This window comes from Molossus molossus, unplaced genomic scaffold (genome assembly GCF_014108415.1).
Source record: "Molossus molossus isolate mMolMol1 unplaced genomic scaffold, mMolMol1.p scaffold_m16_p_17, whole genome shotgun sequence".
Taxonomy (NCBI): domain Eukaryota; kingdom Metazoa; phylum Chordata; class Mammalia; order Chiroptera; family Molossidae; genus Molossus; species Molossus molossus.
This window is the reverse complement of record NW_023425352.1, coordinates 71,882,046-71,900,286: the sequence shown is the minus strand read 5'-3', so window position 1 is coordinate 71,900,286 and position 18,241 is coordinate 71,882,046. Positions and strand designations below refer to the sequence as shown.

At 59.9% G+C, this 18,241-nt stretch overlaps 1 protein-coding gene across 1 annotated transcript in view; it reads right to left on the bottom strand.

Annotated features, from left to right (window-relative positions):
- Positions 1 to 18,241, bottom strand: part of GRID1 (glutamate ionotropic receptor delta type subunit 1) — a 635,026-nt gene that overhangs the window by 446,335 nt on the left and 170,450 nt on the right. Inside the window, exon 3 of the mRNA XM_036265264.1 lies at positions 16,037 to 16,321. Coding sequence (XP_036121157.1) covers positions 16,037 to 16,321 — 285 coding nt within the window. The remainder of the gene's footprint in view (positions 1 to 16,036; positions 16,322 to 18,241) is intronic.

Genomic DNA, 18,241 nt, shown 5'->3' with positions numbered 1-18,241 from the left:
TGGATGAGAGAGAACATTGATGGCCCCTCCTGTGTGCCCCCCACTGAGGATCGGGCCCACAGCCTGGGCATGTGCCCTGACCGGGAATCGAACTGGTGACCTCATGGTGCAGGGTCGACGCTCAGCCACTGAGCCACACCGGCCGGACTTGTTTACAGTTTTTAAACAAGAACATATGCATTTCATATTTTACACAATAAAAAATAAATTTAAAAAACTCACAAGAAAAAGCGGCACAGGATCTACCCTCCCGCCTCCCCGCCTCCCGGGCATTTGCAGCGTGTCCGCCAGCCGGGCCGTCTCACGGACCCCGGACCCCGGACTCCAGCTGCAGCCGGGCACCTGCTCCCTCCCCCACTGCCCTGGCCTCTGCTCGGCCTTCCTCGCCGGCAGGACGCAGCTGGACCCTGGAAGACCTTCCCGGGCTCCGCCGGGCGGCCCAACCTCGGCCAGAGCCCGGGCCCTCCCAGCACGGCCCTCGCCCCTGGCTTACGGCAGTGACGGGGCCACAGGCGCAGACGGGCCTGGCTCCCCCGCAGGTCAGCACAGCACCTGGAAGGCAGCAGCCCTGAGGCTTCGCTCCGAGGGCCACAACGGACACCGAGTGGGACGCAAGGACGACGCAAGGACACCAAGCGGGACACAGGGACACCAAAGCGGGGCCAGGGACACCGAGCGGGACGCAGGGACACCGGAGCGGGACCAGGGACACCGAGCGGGACCAGGGACACCGAGCGGAACCAGGGACACCGGGCGGGACGCAGGGACACCGAGCGGGACGCAAGTACGCCATCACATCTTCCAGGGATGCTCGTTGGCCATCCTGACCCTGCCTTCCCCCGAACGGTGAGTCCCTCACTCCTGGGATGGGCTGGGCCCCTGCAGTCAGTGAGTGGCTCCGGGCTGAGAAACCGCCACACGGTGAGGCCTGCAGCAGCCCCAGGCTGCCCTGTGTCCCTCCCAGAGCCGAGGGCCCGGAGGAGCGAGCTGCACGCTCTTTCCCGGGGACCAGAGGCCCTGGCGGAGGCACAGCCCCTGTCACCGCCCAGCCAGGGTGCGCTGCAGCCCGTCTCCGTGTCCGGCTGCCACGTCCTCAGCCTCACCATCTCTCTGAGCCTCATCAGAAGCCTCTGCGAACCCTCCCTGCATGTGCGCAGGAAATAAGTAAATAAATAAGCTGTCCGGCCGCTGGGCTCAGTGGTTGAGCGTCGACCGTGCACCAAGAGGTGCCGGTTCGATTCCCGGTCAGGGCGCACGCCCAGGGTGTCGGCCCGATCCCCAGTGGGGGCGTGCAGGAAGCGGCCAATCCATGTTCTCTCTCATCGATGTTTCCGTCTCTCTCCCTTCCTGTCTCTCTAAGATCAATAAAGGGGAAAAAGCAAATGAGCAAACTGGCAAACCAGCAATCCAAAACAATTAAACTCCAAGTCCAAAGACCGAGTGCTGGGCTCACACAAGGCTCTGGGCGGGGGCAGGGGGCGCAGACGAGCCCTCACACACCCACATCCAGTGGCCTGGAGGGTGAATACCTGAAGGAGCTGGACAGAGGCCTGGAGAGGGGACACATGCTCTCCATGGGACAATGGCTGTGTCGGCCCGAGTGGCCTTGTTCCCATTCCCAGAGCCTCCAGGGAAACGGGTGGGCAGCTCTCCGGCCCCACACCACTGGGGTCTGACAACGGGAACTGGCCACACCACACACAAGCAGTTCCAGCCTTTTCCCGGGTGACGCAGGCAAGGAGGCCAGGAGCCATCCCTGAGCACCCCGTGACAGGAGTTCCCACAGGGGAACAAGCCTGCTGTCCCCATCGGAACAGGTGAACCCCAGCAAGGACATGGACGATCAGCCACTCAGGCACCCCCACATCCAGCCAAAGCCTCACGCTCCCGTCCCAGGGCAACTTCCATCACCGCCCAGCCCTACGGGACGGGAGGTCCGGCGCCCCCCCGCCGGGTGCTCCTCCCTCCCGAACAGTTCCCACAGGACGGCTCCCACGGGCTCCCCGACGGGAGCTCCCCCCCCCACCCCCGCCGCTTCACGAAAGCCCTCCTGCTCCCAGAGGCTACTCACACGCCCACCTCGGGCAGAGAGAGTCCCGGCTCCGGGCCTCGGGCAGGGGGCCCAGCACTCAGCTCCACCAGGCCACACGGCCAGTCCCCCGGGTCCTGCGGCCCAGGAAGCAGGCCCCCCGGAGCCCCATCGCTCCCCAGCCCGTCCTTCCCCATCACTCCCACCACCAGGACCCCAGGTGGCGCTGCTCTGCTCCCACCACCACGACCAGAAGCCTGAGGACACGGAGCTGCCACGGTGCCCGAGACAAGTCAGGGAAAGGCCGGAGGGGACCCGAGTCCCACAGCAGGCTCACCCCCAAGTCCTGGCGGCCGCTAAGGGCGCAGACGTGTAGTCTGAGTTCGTCTCTCCCGTGAGACTGTGAGGAGACCTTGCTCCAGGGCTGGGCCTGTCCGCCCTCCGCAGGCCGCGGACTCACAGGCTCCCCACACCCTGCTGAGGCCAAGGGGGAGCCCCAATATCTGCGGACCCCACAGCCACACTTGTCCCTATTGTCATCAGACACCTCGCGTACAGAAGTGCCCCCTGGAAGAAGGAATGGACGACGGGACGTCCCAAAGCCCAGACTCGCTCACTCACGCGTCTAATGTCTCTCGAGCGCCTACTGCGTCTCAGGAGCTGTTCCGAGAGCTGGGTGCAGCCTCGGTCACCAAAACAGACACCATCCCGCCTGCGTGGGGGCCAAACATGGGGACAAATGGCAACACGTTCAAGGAGGCGACTTCTGGTCAAGATGGCAGCGGTCTCGTCTCCTCCCACAACCTCGTCAGAATGACAACTGAACTATAGCACAGCCGACCTTCAGAACCGCCCGGCGTCCAGCTGAACGGAAGTCCTACAACTGCGACATCAAAGCAGCCACATGGACACTGGGAGGAGGGCGGGGGACGGGCTGGTCCCACACCCACGTGGGCAGATAAAAATCAGGGGACACCTCAGCTGGGAAGGTCCTCCCTGAGGACTGAGGGGTCCCCGTCCCACACCTGGCACCCCGCTCAGGGTCCCAGTGCCAGGAAGAGAGTCCCCATAACTTCTGGCTGGAAAACCAGCGGGAACTGAGGCTCAGGGAGGCTGAGGCGGCTGGAGCCCCAGGCAGCTCCTTAAAGGGCCGGCGCACGGACTTACTGGGACCCGCTCCCTCTGGGCTCCAGTGTCGGGGAGCAGTTCTAAAGGCACCAGTGACATACGGGGTACCACTGAGTTGTTTGCCATTGGGGCGAGAGCTGGAGGGACAGTTTTCTCCTGGACAGATGTGGTGGCGGAGGCCCTTGTCCCTTTGGGGAGCCCTTCCCCCACAAGGCAAGCAGACCTTCGCCATATCTGGGGCCCCAGCAACCTGGCTCACACTGGTAGCCCCGCCCTGGTGATTCCCTGAGGCTCTGCCCCACCCAACTTTCAGGCCCACCCAAGCTGTTTCCAAAGGCTTTACCATAGGATTGGCCTGTCTGGGATCCTGCTTCAGAGTTTCCTAAAATCTCTCACACAAGCAGCATCTGCTGTCAGTGAGCCCCACAACTGTCGTTAAGTGGCCCCAGGGTTGGCACTGGGAGCAGCCGGCCTTGGTTCACAGCTTGGCTTTGCCTGGGCACCTCCAAGCCCAGCACAAGACGCACCATCAGCAGATCACTCCGTAGCTTACGCCTGGTGGCCCCGGGTAGAACACAGGCAGTGGCTGACCTGGCCCCAGAGCCAGCACACCCAGTGGACAGCTCCAGACCACACCAAAGCACCACCCAACCACCTCGACAAGTGGCACACTCAGTGAGTGGACGCAGTGGGTACCAGAGCCCTGCTGAAGTAAGTCTTACTCTGTGTGGTGGGTCCTGCACAGCTGATCCTCCAAGGTGGTCAGAGGCCAGTGGTCAGTGGGTACAGCCAGTCCTTGCAGCTGATCAGCCTGAGTAAATCCCTCCCATTGACGTGCCAACAGCAATCAAGACTCAATTACAACAGCAGGGTGTATAGCCCACACTAGGGGGGAACATTTAGGGCCCAGCTGGGGTGATCAGGGAGACTGTGCCACTGGATCCTACAGGACACCTACTGCAATAGGCCACCCTAGGAAACCTAGGAGATGTAGCAACTCTACCTAATACATAGAAACAAGCACAGGGAGGCAGCCAAAATGAGAAGACAGAGAAACAGGTCCCAAATGAAAGAACAGAACAAAACTCCAGGAAAAGAACTAAATAAAATGGAGATAAGCAATCTAACAGATGCAGAGTTCAAAACACTGCTTATAAGGAGTTCAAGAAACTCAGTGAGAATATCAGCAACATAAAAAAGAACCAGTCAGAAATGAAGGAGGCACTAACTGAAATAAAGAATAATTTACATAGATTCAATAGTAGAGTAGGTAAAGCCAAGAAGCAAAACATCGATTTGGAATATAAGGAAGCAGAAGACACCCAATCAGAACAGCAAAAGAAAAAAGAATCCAAAAAGATGAGGATAGTGTAAGGAGCCTCTGGGACAACTTCAAGCATGCCAACATTCGCATCTTGGGGGTGCCAGAAGGAGAAGAGAGAGAACAAGAAACTGAAAACCTATTTGAAACAATAATGACAGAAAACTTCCCTAACTTGGTGAAGAGAACAGACATACAAGTCTAGGAAGCACAGAGAGTCCCAAACAAGATGAACCCCAAGAGGCCCACACGAAGACACATCATCATCAAAATACAAAAGGTTCAAGACAAATAGAGAATCTTAAAAGCAGCAAGAGAAAAGCAGTTAGTTACCTACAAAGGAGCTCCCATAAGACTGTCAGCCGATTTCTCAAAAGAAACTGTGCAGACAAGCCCTGGCCGGTTTGGTTCAGTGGTTAGAGCATCGGCCTGCGGTCCAGAGAGACCCAGGTTCGGTTCCCGCTGGGGGCACGTATCTCGGTTGCAGTTTGTCCCCGGCCCTGGTTGGGTCGTGCGGGTGGCAGCCACTCGATGTGTCCCTTTCACATCGATGTTTCTCTCTCTCTCTCTCTTCCTCTCTCTCCTTCCCACTCTATCTGAACAAAAAATGGAAAAATGTCCTCAGGTAAGGATTTAAAAAAATAATAATAAAACTGTGCAGACCAGAAAGGAGTGGCAAAAGATATTCAAGGTGATGAGAAGCAAGAACCTACAACCAAGACTACTCTGTCCTGCAAAGCTGTCGTTTAGAATTGATGGACATATCAAGTTTCCCAGACAAGAAAAACCTAAAAGAGTTTATCACCACCAAACCAGTGTCATATGAAATGTTGAAGTGTCTTCTTGAAGGAGAAGAACAAAAATATGAACAAGAAAATGGTAATGAATACATATCTATCAACAACTGAATCTACAAACAAAATGAACAAGAACAGAAATAGACTCATAGATACAGAGACCTTTTTGTTGGTTGCCAGATGGGAGGGGGATTGGGGGAATGGGTGAAAAAGGTGAAGGGATTAAGAAGTACAAATTGGATGTTAGACTGAGGAACCTCAAAGGGAAGGGGGGAGGGAGGGAGGGATGAGATAAACCAAAGAACTTCTGTGCACAGATGCATAACCAATGGACACAGACTACAGTGTGGGGAAGGCAGAGGGGGGTGGGATTGGGGAGGAGGGGGTCCATGGGGAAAAAAGGTGGGGACACCTGTAATACATTCAACAATAAAGGTAAGTTTTTTAAAAATTCAATGAATAACAATACGGCAGGGGACAGGGGAAGGTGTCAAGAGCAAAAGGAGTTCCCTCTTCTCTAACCCTCACCCAAGGATATTTTTTCCATTTACCTTCAGATAGAGTGGGCGGGAGAGGGAGAGAGAGAAAGACATAGATGTGAGAAAGACACATCGACTGGCTGCCTCCAGCATGACCCCGACCAGGGACAAACCACAACCGAGGAACGTGCCCTTGGCTGGAATCAAACCCCAACTCTGTCCGTGGGCCGATGCTCTAACCGCTGAGCAAACCGGCCAGGGAAGGGTTCCACTTCTCAAAGAGCTGTGGAGGAGGCCCCCTGGGGCAGGTGGAATGGACGCAAAGCCCTGAAGGAGAGGGAGCGGCCTGCAGACCCCTCTGGACAATGTTCCAGGCAGGGCAACGGCCAGTGCAAAGGCCCTGTGGCCTGGGTGCACCTGCGTTCTCACGGAGCAGCAGGGAGCCGGAGGGGGACAAGTGGGCTGGGTGGGAAGGCGAGGCAGGGGCAAGGCATAGAGGCCGCTGCAGCTCCCCACGGACACTTCATAGTCCAGCACTGGAGGGTCCCCGGAGCCTTCCCGCCCCCCGAGACGCCCACGCGAGGGCACCCCAGAGCTGGTTCAGAGACGCTGCCCGGACACAACCCAAGCAGGACCCACTGGCCTTCCCCTCACAGGCCCTCCTGTCAGGCCGAGCCGCTCAAGGTCAACAGGACTGCTTCCCGGCCTCCACCTCCCTCAGAGCCGGGTGGCGTCGGGTGAGATCCCGGCAGGAGGCACAGGAACCTGCACTGCTGCCAGCAGCCGAGGAAGATGGTGCCGGGGTGCCACCAGGGGAGCGAAGCCGGCCCCGGGGCGCACCTGGCTCACCCAGGACGCCGGCGTGCAGCGGGGAGCGCAGTTCTCTCTGACCCTGAAACCTGTGCGTCTAGCTGCCCAGTGCCACCCCCCAAGGAGGGCGGGCACCACCTGGCCAGGGCTGAGGAGATACCACAGCTCTCTGCTCCAACCCTGGCTCTGCCCTCCTCCCTGCCGGCCGCAAACCCTGTCCTGCTCTGTCTCTCCTGCCGGCCACACTGACGCCCGGGTCCCTGAGAACCCGGCAGGCACAGAGCCCGGGGCCCCGCCGGTGCCGGCGCCCAGGGGCAGGGCGAGAGGCCTGTAGTGCTCTCCCTTCAGAACGAAGCCGTCTAACCTGGCGGCGGTCTGCACCCCACAGGCAGCGGGGCGCCTGCGGCACGGCACTGCACCCCCAGTGTGCCTCAGGAAGGGTGACAGCACTCGGCCACACTGGACCCCACCAGGACAGCGCCAAGCTCTCCCCAAAAGGAGGGCAAGAGACAGTTCCACCGAGACCATGAGAAGGACGTGACACTTCATTTCACTGAGAGGTGGGAGGGATCCATCGGGGCGACTGGTCCCCCAATGGGGCCACGTCTCTCTGGTGTCCTTTCCGGTCATTCTGGCCTCTAAAAACAAAACCTGCTCCATCCTCTGTGCAGGGGCCAACGAGACCTGGGAATCGGGGTCAGCGGGAGGGGTGTCCTCCGAGGGGACAGCACAGCGTGGCGTGGGGAGAAGAGACACTGGTCTGGCCAAGTTCTCCCTGTGGCCGCTCCAACCCCCTCGGGCACGGCTGCAGGATGGGGTGTGGGGAGACCGGGGGCCTCACCTTCCTGTCCTTTCTCCACGCCTGCAGCAAACAGGACTTTCCATCCCCAGACAGCTCTGGGATCTGGTGGGGGTGAGGGAACCTCAGATTCGAGTTAATAAACTTTAATCTAGCAAACACTGCAATTAACATGCCCCGAAGTACAGTCGCTTGGTAATTAGACTGGAGAACAAAACCCAAAACACTCGTCCCCGTGAAGTTATTGAAAAATTTCTTGGTAGGTTTCTTAGCAATTAAACTCACTTACTCATCTGTTCTTGGAAAAAGTATTTATTACTTCGATTTAAACTAATGCCGTAATTATACACTGTGAGTTATTCGTGAGATCGCTCACGCCGAGGTTCAGCGGCCGGGCCTGCTTCGCCAGGGGCCGGAACCAGACCCTGTCGGCCGAGCCCTGGTTAAAACAGCGTTTGTCCTGATCATTCTTTTCTCAGGGGTTTCGCTTGCAGAAGACGCGCAGTGAGGCTGTGGGCCATGAGAACAGGCAGGCTGCCCGCCCGGAGGGTGGCCCAGCAGAGACGGCGGGGACAGAGAGCTGACCCAGGGGCCGAGAACACAGCGAGAGGTGGTGCGGGCTGCAGACACGCCACCACGGAGCTGCACCAGCTGGAGCACGGGCAGCGACGGGCTGCCCTGGGCACGGTCCCGAGCACAAAGTCTTGCTGAGCACCAGCATGCGCCGCGGCTGGCAAAGCCCTCTGCGTGCATCGGCTCGTCAGCCCGCAGACGGACCACAGCGGGCAGGGAGGACACTGCCCTGCCGCACAGAGAGGCTGAGGGGCTTGCCTGACACCACACAGCGGGAGAGGCCGAGCCGGGCTCCACCCAGGCAGACTGCTCCTGGTCCAGGCCCCTCAGCACTACACTCCAACAGCCAAACCTTTGTGCCAGGCGGCTCCCGGGTCCTGTGCCCACACCCGGCCCTGCAAGGAAGTGATGCTGCCACTCCCGTTCCCACACGCGGTCTGTCATCATCACACAGACCACTCGCCAAGTGCAGGCCCTTCACTCTGCCACCGGACAGCCCGCCCTGTCCCCACAGCTCAGAGAAGTCGGTGGCAGGCCTGGGAGGGAGGGACGTGGACTATGACTATGTTAGTTTTGCACTTAATGCAAAACTCCAGAGGAGTAAAGATGCAGAGATACAATGTCCTGCCGTCCCTGTCCCTGTGTCTCCGCCCAAGCCCGGGGCCCTCGCAGTGACCGTGCTCCCACACGCCGCGCCGGCTGGCACAGAGCGACCCCCACACCCGTTTTTCCGGCTGCCAGCTCACAGCACCAGGTGCCGGGATGGCGGCCTCTTACCACACCCGAGCTGCGGCTTGGTTGGCGTGGGGGTGGGGGGAGAGGGCCCACTGTCCCTGGTGCACCCCCACAGAAGTCTGTGCGGGCCTGGGGGGGGGCGAGGGGCAGAACTGGGCCTGGGGCCCCCTCTCGCGGCTGCCGGCTCCTGGTCATGAAGGGCCGGACCCTGCGCAGCGCCTGCCTCAGCTTCGGCTCCCGGACCCCCTCTGGCTGCTCTGTGACGAGCACACGCACTACCTGGTCGAGAACCGCGTGGCCCAGGCCCAGGCGAGTCCCCATGGCAGTCGTGGGCCAACCTGGCCACCTTGCTGAACCCCCTGGGCCCCAACAAAGACAAGCAGGAGGAGTCGAGGGACCGGCCACAGGAGTCCCGGGACCAGAGGCCTCTTCTGCGGGCCCCGTCCTCCAGCTAAGCCTGCCCCCCTCCGACCCTCCACGCCAGGGTCCCTCACAGCTTCTGTGGCTGCCCTGTCCCCACTCCAGCCTCTGCCAGGGCGGGGAGGGGGCAGCCGAGTCAGGGAAGGCGAGGGGACCCCCACCCCAATGATGCCGGCACAATCAGGGGGCCCGGGGAGGCCACAGCTGCGAACTCTGACACACAGACATATGCTAAGGGGCCCCCTGCTCTGCAGGTGCTCGCTGGGGCCGCAGCCTGGCCCGGGCTGCAGTCTCGCTCCCCTGCCCCGCCCTCTGCACACAGGCAGGCAGGCCCCTCCCTGTTCATCATTCAGCTCGCCGGCTTTGCACAGCCTGTCCTGGGCACAGCCCTGACTCCAGATGGGCACGGTGGGCATCACCTAGGGCCCCCGCTGTCAGCAGTAGCCCCAGGACCCCTCCCCCAGCCACCCGATCGCTCCCTCCTCTTGGGTATCAGTGCATCAGTGCCACCCTGGGTGTGGCATCTTCTCCAGAGCTGGGCCCTCCTTGCCCCGCAGCCCCAGAGAGGGGCACTTCCTGGCCGGGGGAGGGCAGCAGGGCACCACCTCCAGCTTCCAAGGAGCAGCGGGCTGGGCCTGGCGTGGGAGTCTGGAGGGGCTGCCCATCGAGTCCAAACCCCACATCCCGCCACTGGTCTGCAAGGGAACCCCGTGCCGTCCGTGCCCGAGCCGCCCCGCACGGCTCCGGGGCCATATGGGAGCCGCCAAGCGGGGTGCGTGCCCCGGGCAGTTCCCGCCGTCGTGGCCTGACCGCTTCCTGTTTGCTCCGTTCTCAGCCTGTGACACAGGGGTCCGTGGCGGAGTCACACAGAAGAGAGAAAAGCAAACCTGAGCCGCCGTATGAAACACTCTCTGAGCACTGCAGGGCTGCGAAGTTAGGGGGCCCCCCTCCCCGCCCCGGGCCTGCCCCCCAGCAGTGGAAATGGGGGAGTCGGTGCGCCAAGCGTTTTCTACCTCTCTGCTTTCTTCCTGGAAACAACACATCCCGCTGCGATATTTGGCTTAAAAATGAAAAAGAACCGCGGTTTCCCATTAAACGTGTGTAACATAACACCCTTCACCGATCTGCTCAAGGTGGACACGCGACAGTGTCCGCTGCTGCCAACGACGCCACCGTCAACCCTGGCGTTAGGAGACCGGCGCCGGCGGCGGTGCCCCCAAGCTTGGCCACGGGGACCGGGACTGTGAGCAGAGGCGCGACCCTCAGCTCTGGGAACAGGCCTGGCCGCCCACACCCTCCGGCCACCGACCTGGAGCCAATCCCTTCACTTCTCTGAGCCCTGTTTCAGCTGCAGAACAGGGTCCCACAAACACACCTGGAAGGGTCTCCGTGGGGAGGGTGTGGGTGGTCAGCCAGAGCCCGTGCACAGCACCCAGCGTGGACGGAGGACTGGAGAGACAGGAGCCCCCTCACGACACCTGTCTCCCGAGTCACTGGGGTCGCCTGGGACATCGGGCCCTGCCTCGGGCCTGGCTCACACCCCAGTGTCCTCCCTTCACAGGGAGCCAGCGAGCGGGCCACGGGCAGCGAAACCATGGAGCCTTCTGGACACGAAGACCTCCAGGCCTGCTGCCTCAGGTGTCTGGGCACGAAGAACAGGTCCTCGGGGCACCCCCCAGGTAGCGAGGGATGCTCACACATGTATCCGGGGGGTCGGAGCCCAGTCGTGAGCCCCCTCAGGCCTGCCCAGCCTACGGCTCCATCCTCACCCCTGGCCACTGCCCACCATGCAGCCGCTGCCTTCCCTCTTCTCTCCCCTCCCCCAGCCTTCCAGGTGTCCTTCCCTTTGCCGGGGTGCTCTCCCATCCCTCTCCCAGAGCCTGCGCTTGCCCAGCTCCTCCGCGCGTTCTGGCCTGCGAACCTGTCACCGTCTCCGGGAAGCTCCCCTAACGACGTGCCGCAGGCTGTGCGACCACCAGGGGAAGACGCCCCGAGAGAGCAGGGCTGGGGGGTGCAGGCCGCGCAGGGCCAGCAGCCGGGCGAGCTCGCACGGGGCACAGTGTGCCCACCCGCCCTCACCCGCCCTCAGCGCACCCTGAGGTTTCAGCAGGAAATGTCTCCATGACATGTGGATGGGAGGAGCTTCTCAAATAAGACAGGAAAAGCTAAACGTGAAAAGATGGATAAATCTGACGACAAATCGATGAAAAGCGTTCGTGCGTTAGGACAGCTACCGGAGCCCTGGTCGGGGTGGCTGCGTTGGTTGGGCATCACCCAGAGCACCAAAAGGTCGCTGGTTCAACTCTCGGACAGGCTAGATCCCTGGCGGGGGCGTGCCGGAGGGAGCCGATCGATGTTTCTCTCTCTCCCTCCCTCCCACTGTATCTGATGGTAAATGGAAAATTTCCTCAGGTGAGGATTTTTTTAAAATAGCCATAAAGACATGAAGAGATGCTCAGTCCATCTGTTATCAGGAAAATGTATGTTAAAATCATAGCAATATACCGTTTGCCCATGAAAATCTTAAAATTAAAGCACCGCCAGGTGTTGGTGAGGCTGGGAGCTTCGAGAACTCACACGCTGCAGATGGCGGTGCCGACACGCAGGAAAAGCACCTGGAATGGCCTAGAAAGTGGAACATGTATATAGACACGAAGTCCAGCAATTCTGCTCCTCAGGGGAGGCCCTCAGAACAGGCACAGGAACACCAAAGACAAACGCAAGGATGTTCTTATGAACAGTCTTTGTAATAGCAGATATCTGGAAGCAACCCAAATGCCCATAGCAATAAAACAGATAACAAATCACATGATACTCTGCAGCAATCAAAACGATTGAATGACACCCACCTCATCACATGAGTGGATCTGAAAATCCTAATAATGAGTGAAAAAAGCAACCACAGAAGCACACAGACAAGGTATTCCATGCATTCAACGTTCACAAACAGGCCAACCTAAAAAAGGAGTATTTTGGTCTTTCTTTATATGATACACTTGGGGAGCACACAGTCAGGACAGTGGGTGTCCCCCAGGTAGGGCTCCTCTTTGCACTTTGTAAAATGGGCTCTTGTGGAAGTTTATGTTATCATCATTCTTTTAGCTTAACACAGATGCTATAACCATGTTCAACTTTTAAGTTTTTTGTTGTTGTTTTGTTTTTGTTTTTTTTTAATCCTCACCCGAGGACATTTTTTCATTTTTTGTTCAGATAGAGCAGGAGGGAGAGAGAGAGAAACATCGACGTGAAAGGGACACATCGAGTGGCTGCCACCCGCACGACCCAACCAGGGCCGGGGACAAACTGCAACCGAGGTACATGCCCTTAGCGGGAACCGAACCTGGGTCTCTCTGGACCGCAGACCAACGCCCTAACCGCTGAGCCAAACCGGCCAGGACCAACTTTTAAGGTTTTAAAATCATTTTAAAACTTGTGCAATAGACAAGGGCCTCTCGTGCAGAACCCTGGGCTTTGATTTCTGTGGAATTGCAGCAGCCAACCCGCGCCAGGCCGGCCGGCTGGCCCAGAGGCAGGAGTGGAGATGCTTCGGAAGACAGGGCCCTGGGGTCCTGACGTCACCACCCAGCCCCGTGCAGCTGCAGCCAAGTTACTTCACCCTCCTGCATCTTCCCCTAAAATGAGTGTGTCGCAAAGTAACCACACACGGAGGAACTCAGTGAACACTGGTTTCCAAAACCCCACGATACCTCCAGCACCCATCCAAATGCATTCACGAGGGAGAAACTGAGGCTGCGGCTCCTAGGCGGCCCCCACCAACACACGCGTGCAGATACCCCAGAACGTGAAGTGGCAAGTCAGAAAGTTCTGTTCTGCACATTCCGAGCATGTGGCCTTTAATGCTGCAGACTTTCTCACCCAAATGCCAGCATCTCTCATTTTCCCTGCGGCTGCCACAACAAACACATGAGTATCCGTGATGGAATTTTCCCAAATGGCTCCTGTAGACCACACACACGCGCACACACACACACACACACACTCCTCTCTCGTTCCTCTGCCAAGTTCCGTCTGTGCGTCTCTCACCCTGGACTCCTGACTCCAGTGCCCGGTCCTCAGGCAGGACATGATTGAGGGGACAGTGACGAAGGATCAGGCCTCGCCCAGCAGGGTTGAAACCTCACCTGTGACTAAGGTGACTGACCTCACCACCCTAGGGCATGCCAAGTCCATTCCAAACCAGCACCTTCCTTCTTAGCATCGATGCTGCCCGGCTGGGCCAGCAGAGAGGAGCTAGGGTTCAGCAGGCCCAGATCCCAGGATGGGGTGGTGCCCGACTAAGTGCACCAGCGCTGAGTCGGAACACCCCTTTGACACGCGCGAAATGCAGCAATAACCACCTCAGAGTGCTATCGAATGGCTTCAGCGAAATAATACACGTAATAGACCTGCAGATCAGCATCCAAAAACATTGCTACATCCCCAAACCACTTCGTTTTGACTTTGGAAGGAACAAAACAGTCTTCACAGTCGATTTGACTTTAATTGGGCTTCTCTGCGGCTAGTGCTGCAGTGGTGGGGTGTTGGGGGGCCCTGAGGAGCTCTGGAGGCCCCATTTGTCTTGGGCGTATGCCCTCAGACAGGCCGATGCTGAAGGAGCACCCAGACCCTCACTCTTGGGGCGGAATGTGCTGCATCAGAGAGCATGTGGGCTCCACCTCCTGGGCTCACCTCGCCCAGGGCAGGTTGGGAAACAGCTCAGAGGCCGGCCGTGCAGGGGGGCATAGGCAGGACAAGCAGGAGAGTCAGGTGCTTCAGGTTTTACAGAGATCACCTTGGAGGCAAAATCTTGACCTCCAAGGTGGGCAAATCGGGGGGACACTGACCAGGGCAGGCAGAGGTAGGAGGGCCTGCACAGAGTCCAGAGAAAGATCTCTGGCTGCCAGGAAGCCTAACGCCAAGTGGGTCAGCACCCTGGACAGCGACGTTCACCTGACGGGGCTCTGCAGTGCTGGGGAGACACCACCTCCCAGAAGGGCGTCCGCAGACAGGGCCCACGGAGGCGCACAGGGCACTGCGTTGTCACTGCTCACACACAGCCTGAGTTCTTCCCCACACGCGTCCACGTCCCCACCCACCGCCATCCGCCAAGGAGAGCTGCTGGCCACCTGCAGCTTTATGAACGTCCGATAGAGGCCAGAGCTGAGTGGGGTTCAGGGCGTAACAGGAAGAAGACACAGAGTTTGAGCAGGTGCGTCAGGTGTCCTTCAGTCTGCAAGAATTACAGGAGCCGGACAGGGTGGGCGACCGGAGAGCCGGTCCCCACCTCCTGGGGCTGAGGTTCCCACCAAAGCCGTCTCAAAGCCTTAGGGAAAGCGAGGGCGGAAGTTTCCAGAGGCCAGGGCAGAGGGGAGCAAAGGGGCCAGGAGGAGCTAGTGGGAAGGGGGAAGGGCTGTAGACCGTGGACCACAGCATCCTCAGCCTTGGTCATGCCCACACCGACCCACAGCCCAGCCTCGGAGCAGACCTACGTCAGGGCTGAGTCACCACCAGGAAGGGTGCGCGGAGGGGGGCTGTTCCCTGAGAGACGCCCTGCGGGCTCCTCGGGGCCGTGACAGGGTCAGTCGCCAACTCCTTCCAGGGCCAGAGGCGCAGGGGGCGGGGAGAGAGGCCAGGTCCTGGGCAGAGTCCAGTTCAAGGCCCGGAGTCTCCGGCTGCCCTGTCCCGTAACCAGTGCGTCTTTGTTTCCGCACAGTGACTGCTCTCCCAGTGCCTCCTGGGAGTCTCCAAGCAGCATATCCGCTCAGCGCCGCGGACAGCACGCCCGTCTCCGAGCGGCACGGTGTTAGGCGAAGGCAGACAAATGCTGGCCCCTCTTCTTCTTCTTCTTTTTAAAAAAATACAAATATCTTTTTGTTTATATTTTTGTATCCCCCCTCGAGGACATTTTTGCAATTATCTTCAGACAGGGAGGGAGGAAGAGAGGGAGAAACATCGACGTGAGAGAGGCACATCGAGTGGTTCCACCCGCGACCCCAACCAGGACTGGGGACAAACTGCAACCGAGGTTCGTGCCCATAGCGGGAACCGAACCCGGGCCCCTCTGGTCCACGGGCTGATACTCTAACCGCTGAGCTAACCGGCCATGGCTGGCTCCTCTTCTTAGTACATTCTTGGCAAAGGGATTCTTTCACCAAAGGACAGGGCAGGACTTTGAGTCCACACATTCCGCCCTGGCCCCAAACCCTCACGAGCCCTCCCTGCCTTCCCAGACACAGCGTAGGGTCGTGGCTGTAGGATCCGTGCGCGGCACCGGGATCCGCATGCACAGACATGCACACACGCCCAGCGGCATGTGCACTGGAGAACACCACAAGGTCCGCGGACGGCGTCGACGTCCCACCTGCTGCCGACGCCGTAGAGCACGGCGCTGCCCTGGGGAACCGGACGGAGACCGCGGGGACCTCTCTGTACCAGTCCCCCTGACCGCATGTGAATCTCAATCACCTCAAAATGAAAAGGTTTTTTAAAGAAAAAACACATCACATGGGAACCGTCTACCTTAGAACCAGGACTGGTCGGTGACAGTAGCGCAACCCTGACATCTGCCCGGGACCTGGAGCTAAGCACAGGTGAGGGTGGAGGGAGGAGGGCGCTGGGAAGGCGGGGCGGCCGCCCTGTGAGGGGCACAGTGTGGGGGAGAGGCCCCCGGAGGACCCCGCGGCTGGCCTCCACCTCCGCTGCCACCCTTCAGAGCCCTGCCGGCAGGTTATTAATATTTTATTGGAAACCTAAGATGATTCGAATTTCAGCTGTCATGCTAAGTGCTGTTGCCAGGCAACGCCAGTGCCAGTCCATGGGGCTGTCTCCACAGCTCCCCCCTCACGGGGCTCGAGGTGGGGCTCGACCACCCGAGACCCGCTCGGCTCAGACCCCGCGGCCGCCCACGCCTGCGCCCCGGCTGCGCCCACCGGCCCCCCGACTTACCGTACTCGCTGTCATAGAACATGACGAACTTCTGCCAGTGCAGCTCCGTCACCAGCCGGAGCATCACGTCGTTGAGGCGCACGGGCGGCCTGGAGGCCAGCGTGTAGGCCTCCCCGTCGGGGCTGGGGTTCAGGTGGCAGGCGGTGCGCGGGGACCCCCCCGGGCTGCGCTGCACGAACAGGTGTGGGATGTGCATGGCATCGGTGAGCGACTGCAGGGCGTTGGCCGGTGCGCAGCCCGTGGACGTGACCAGGGCCAAGATCCCCTGCGTCATGAGGTCGCAGGCTGGGAAGAGAAGACAGAGGGGAAGGGGTCAGCATGGGGGTGACTGCTCTGGCGTCAACCCACACGGCCCACACCCGGCAGCTCGAGGCCCCAAGAAATGCTGCCTCCCCCCAGGGACCCAGAGCCCACCCCGGCCAGGCCAGCGGCTCTCATGCACGGGCTCCCTGACCCTTCAGTGACCCTGCCACTGGACGTCCCTGTGCCCATTTAACAGATAAAGAAACAGAGGTCAGTCCAACCACTGGGGCTCCGTGGTTGAGCGTCAACCCTGCACCAGGAGGTCACCAGTTCGATTCCCGGTCAGGGCACATGCCCAGGTTGTGAGCCAAATCCCCAGTGGGGGGCATGCAGGAGGCGGCCAGTCGATGTTCCCTCTCATCCATGTTTCTATCTCTCTCTCCCTCTCCCTTTCTCTCTCTCTAAAATCAATAGAGAAAACAATTTTTTTATTTTTTTTTTAATCCTCACTCGAGGACATTTTTGCATTTATCTTCAGATAGAGCAGGAGGGAGAGAGGGAGGAAGAGAGAGAGAGAAACATCAATGTGAGAGAGACACATCGACTGGTTGACACCCACGCGACACCAAACGGGGCCAGGACAAACTGCGGCCGAGGTACGTGCCCTTAGCAGGAACCAAACCTGGGTGTCTCTGGTCTGCGGGCTGATGCTCTAACTGCTGAGCCGAACCGGCCAGGGCGAAAGAAAAAAACATTTTTTTTTTAAAGAAACAAAGGTCAGGAGAGGCCACATGCTTTGCCCGAGGCTACTCAAGAAAGGGGCAGAAGGTGTCCAGCCCACATCTGCTTGCGACACCGATCGGTGCTGGTTGTTGGCTGAACTGCGCTGACGGGGACGGAAGAGAATGAGGCACATCAGGAAGTCGGGGGACGCCTCCCCAAGAACCCGGGCTGTCAGTACAAAGGCCACAGAAGCCGAAGTCTCCTGGCCGAGCCCACTTGCTTCACACCCTGAGGACACGGGGTCGAACCCTGGAGGAGGTGGTGGCTCCCGCAGCGGAAGACCATTCAAGAGCCACCTGACAGTCACCAAGGAAGGTGTCCCCGCTGAGGGGCACGACCCCGGGCACCAGCAGCCCTCCCGGGTGCCGCACTGGCCTTTCGGCGGCATCGTGACCACGAGGGGCAGCCCTTGGTGCCACACACCTGCCCCTTTGGGGCATCAGACCAGACACAGAAAGGACACCGGACGCCGGACAACGCTGGAACTATTTCCCGCCACCCTGGCGCAGCGTTTACGGGTGCCGCTCCAGGTGACGGCCGGAAGGCGGGAGCAGCCCCGGCTCAAACTGCCTGTGGACGTCAGCCGGCCGCCCACCCAGCTCTGGAACAACTTGACAACACGGCTGAGACCCTCTGCGTCCCTGGGACGCCTCGGGCGAGGCTGGGAACAGGAGCCCAAGAGCAGGGAGGCACCCCCACAGAGCAAGGGAGTGGGGCTGGGCCCTGCAGGCAGGGAAGACCACCCCCCACTATTGAGCCCCAGCTCCCCCTTCGAGGACGCTCCTGTGGCCCACTCAGGACGACAACTCCAATGCCTGGTCCTCCCTGCTGACCCCTCGGCCTCCAAGCACGAGGCAGGCAGGGGTGGCTCCGCAAGGGTCTCCCCGAAGTGCCCCTTGGGGGTCACGGAGCCACCCAGTGTTCTGGCCCCTCGCACCCAGGCTGGACACTGCAGCGCCCTCCTGTGCACAGGCCCGTGGGCGGCTCTGAGCCGTGGGCAGTCACAGCCCTCACACTGCTCCGGCGCCTGCTCACGACGCCCCAACGCCCGGCGTTTGGCCCCGGACCCCCGCCGTGGTCTCTGCTGCCTCTCGAACCTCTCACTCAGGCTCCATCCCAGACTGGCTAAGGCCCCCTTGTCTGGTGCCCCCTGCACCCCACCATCCCCTCCTCAGTCTC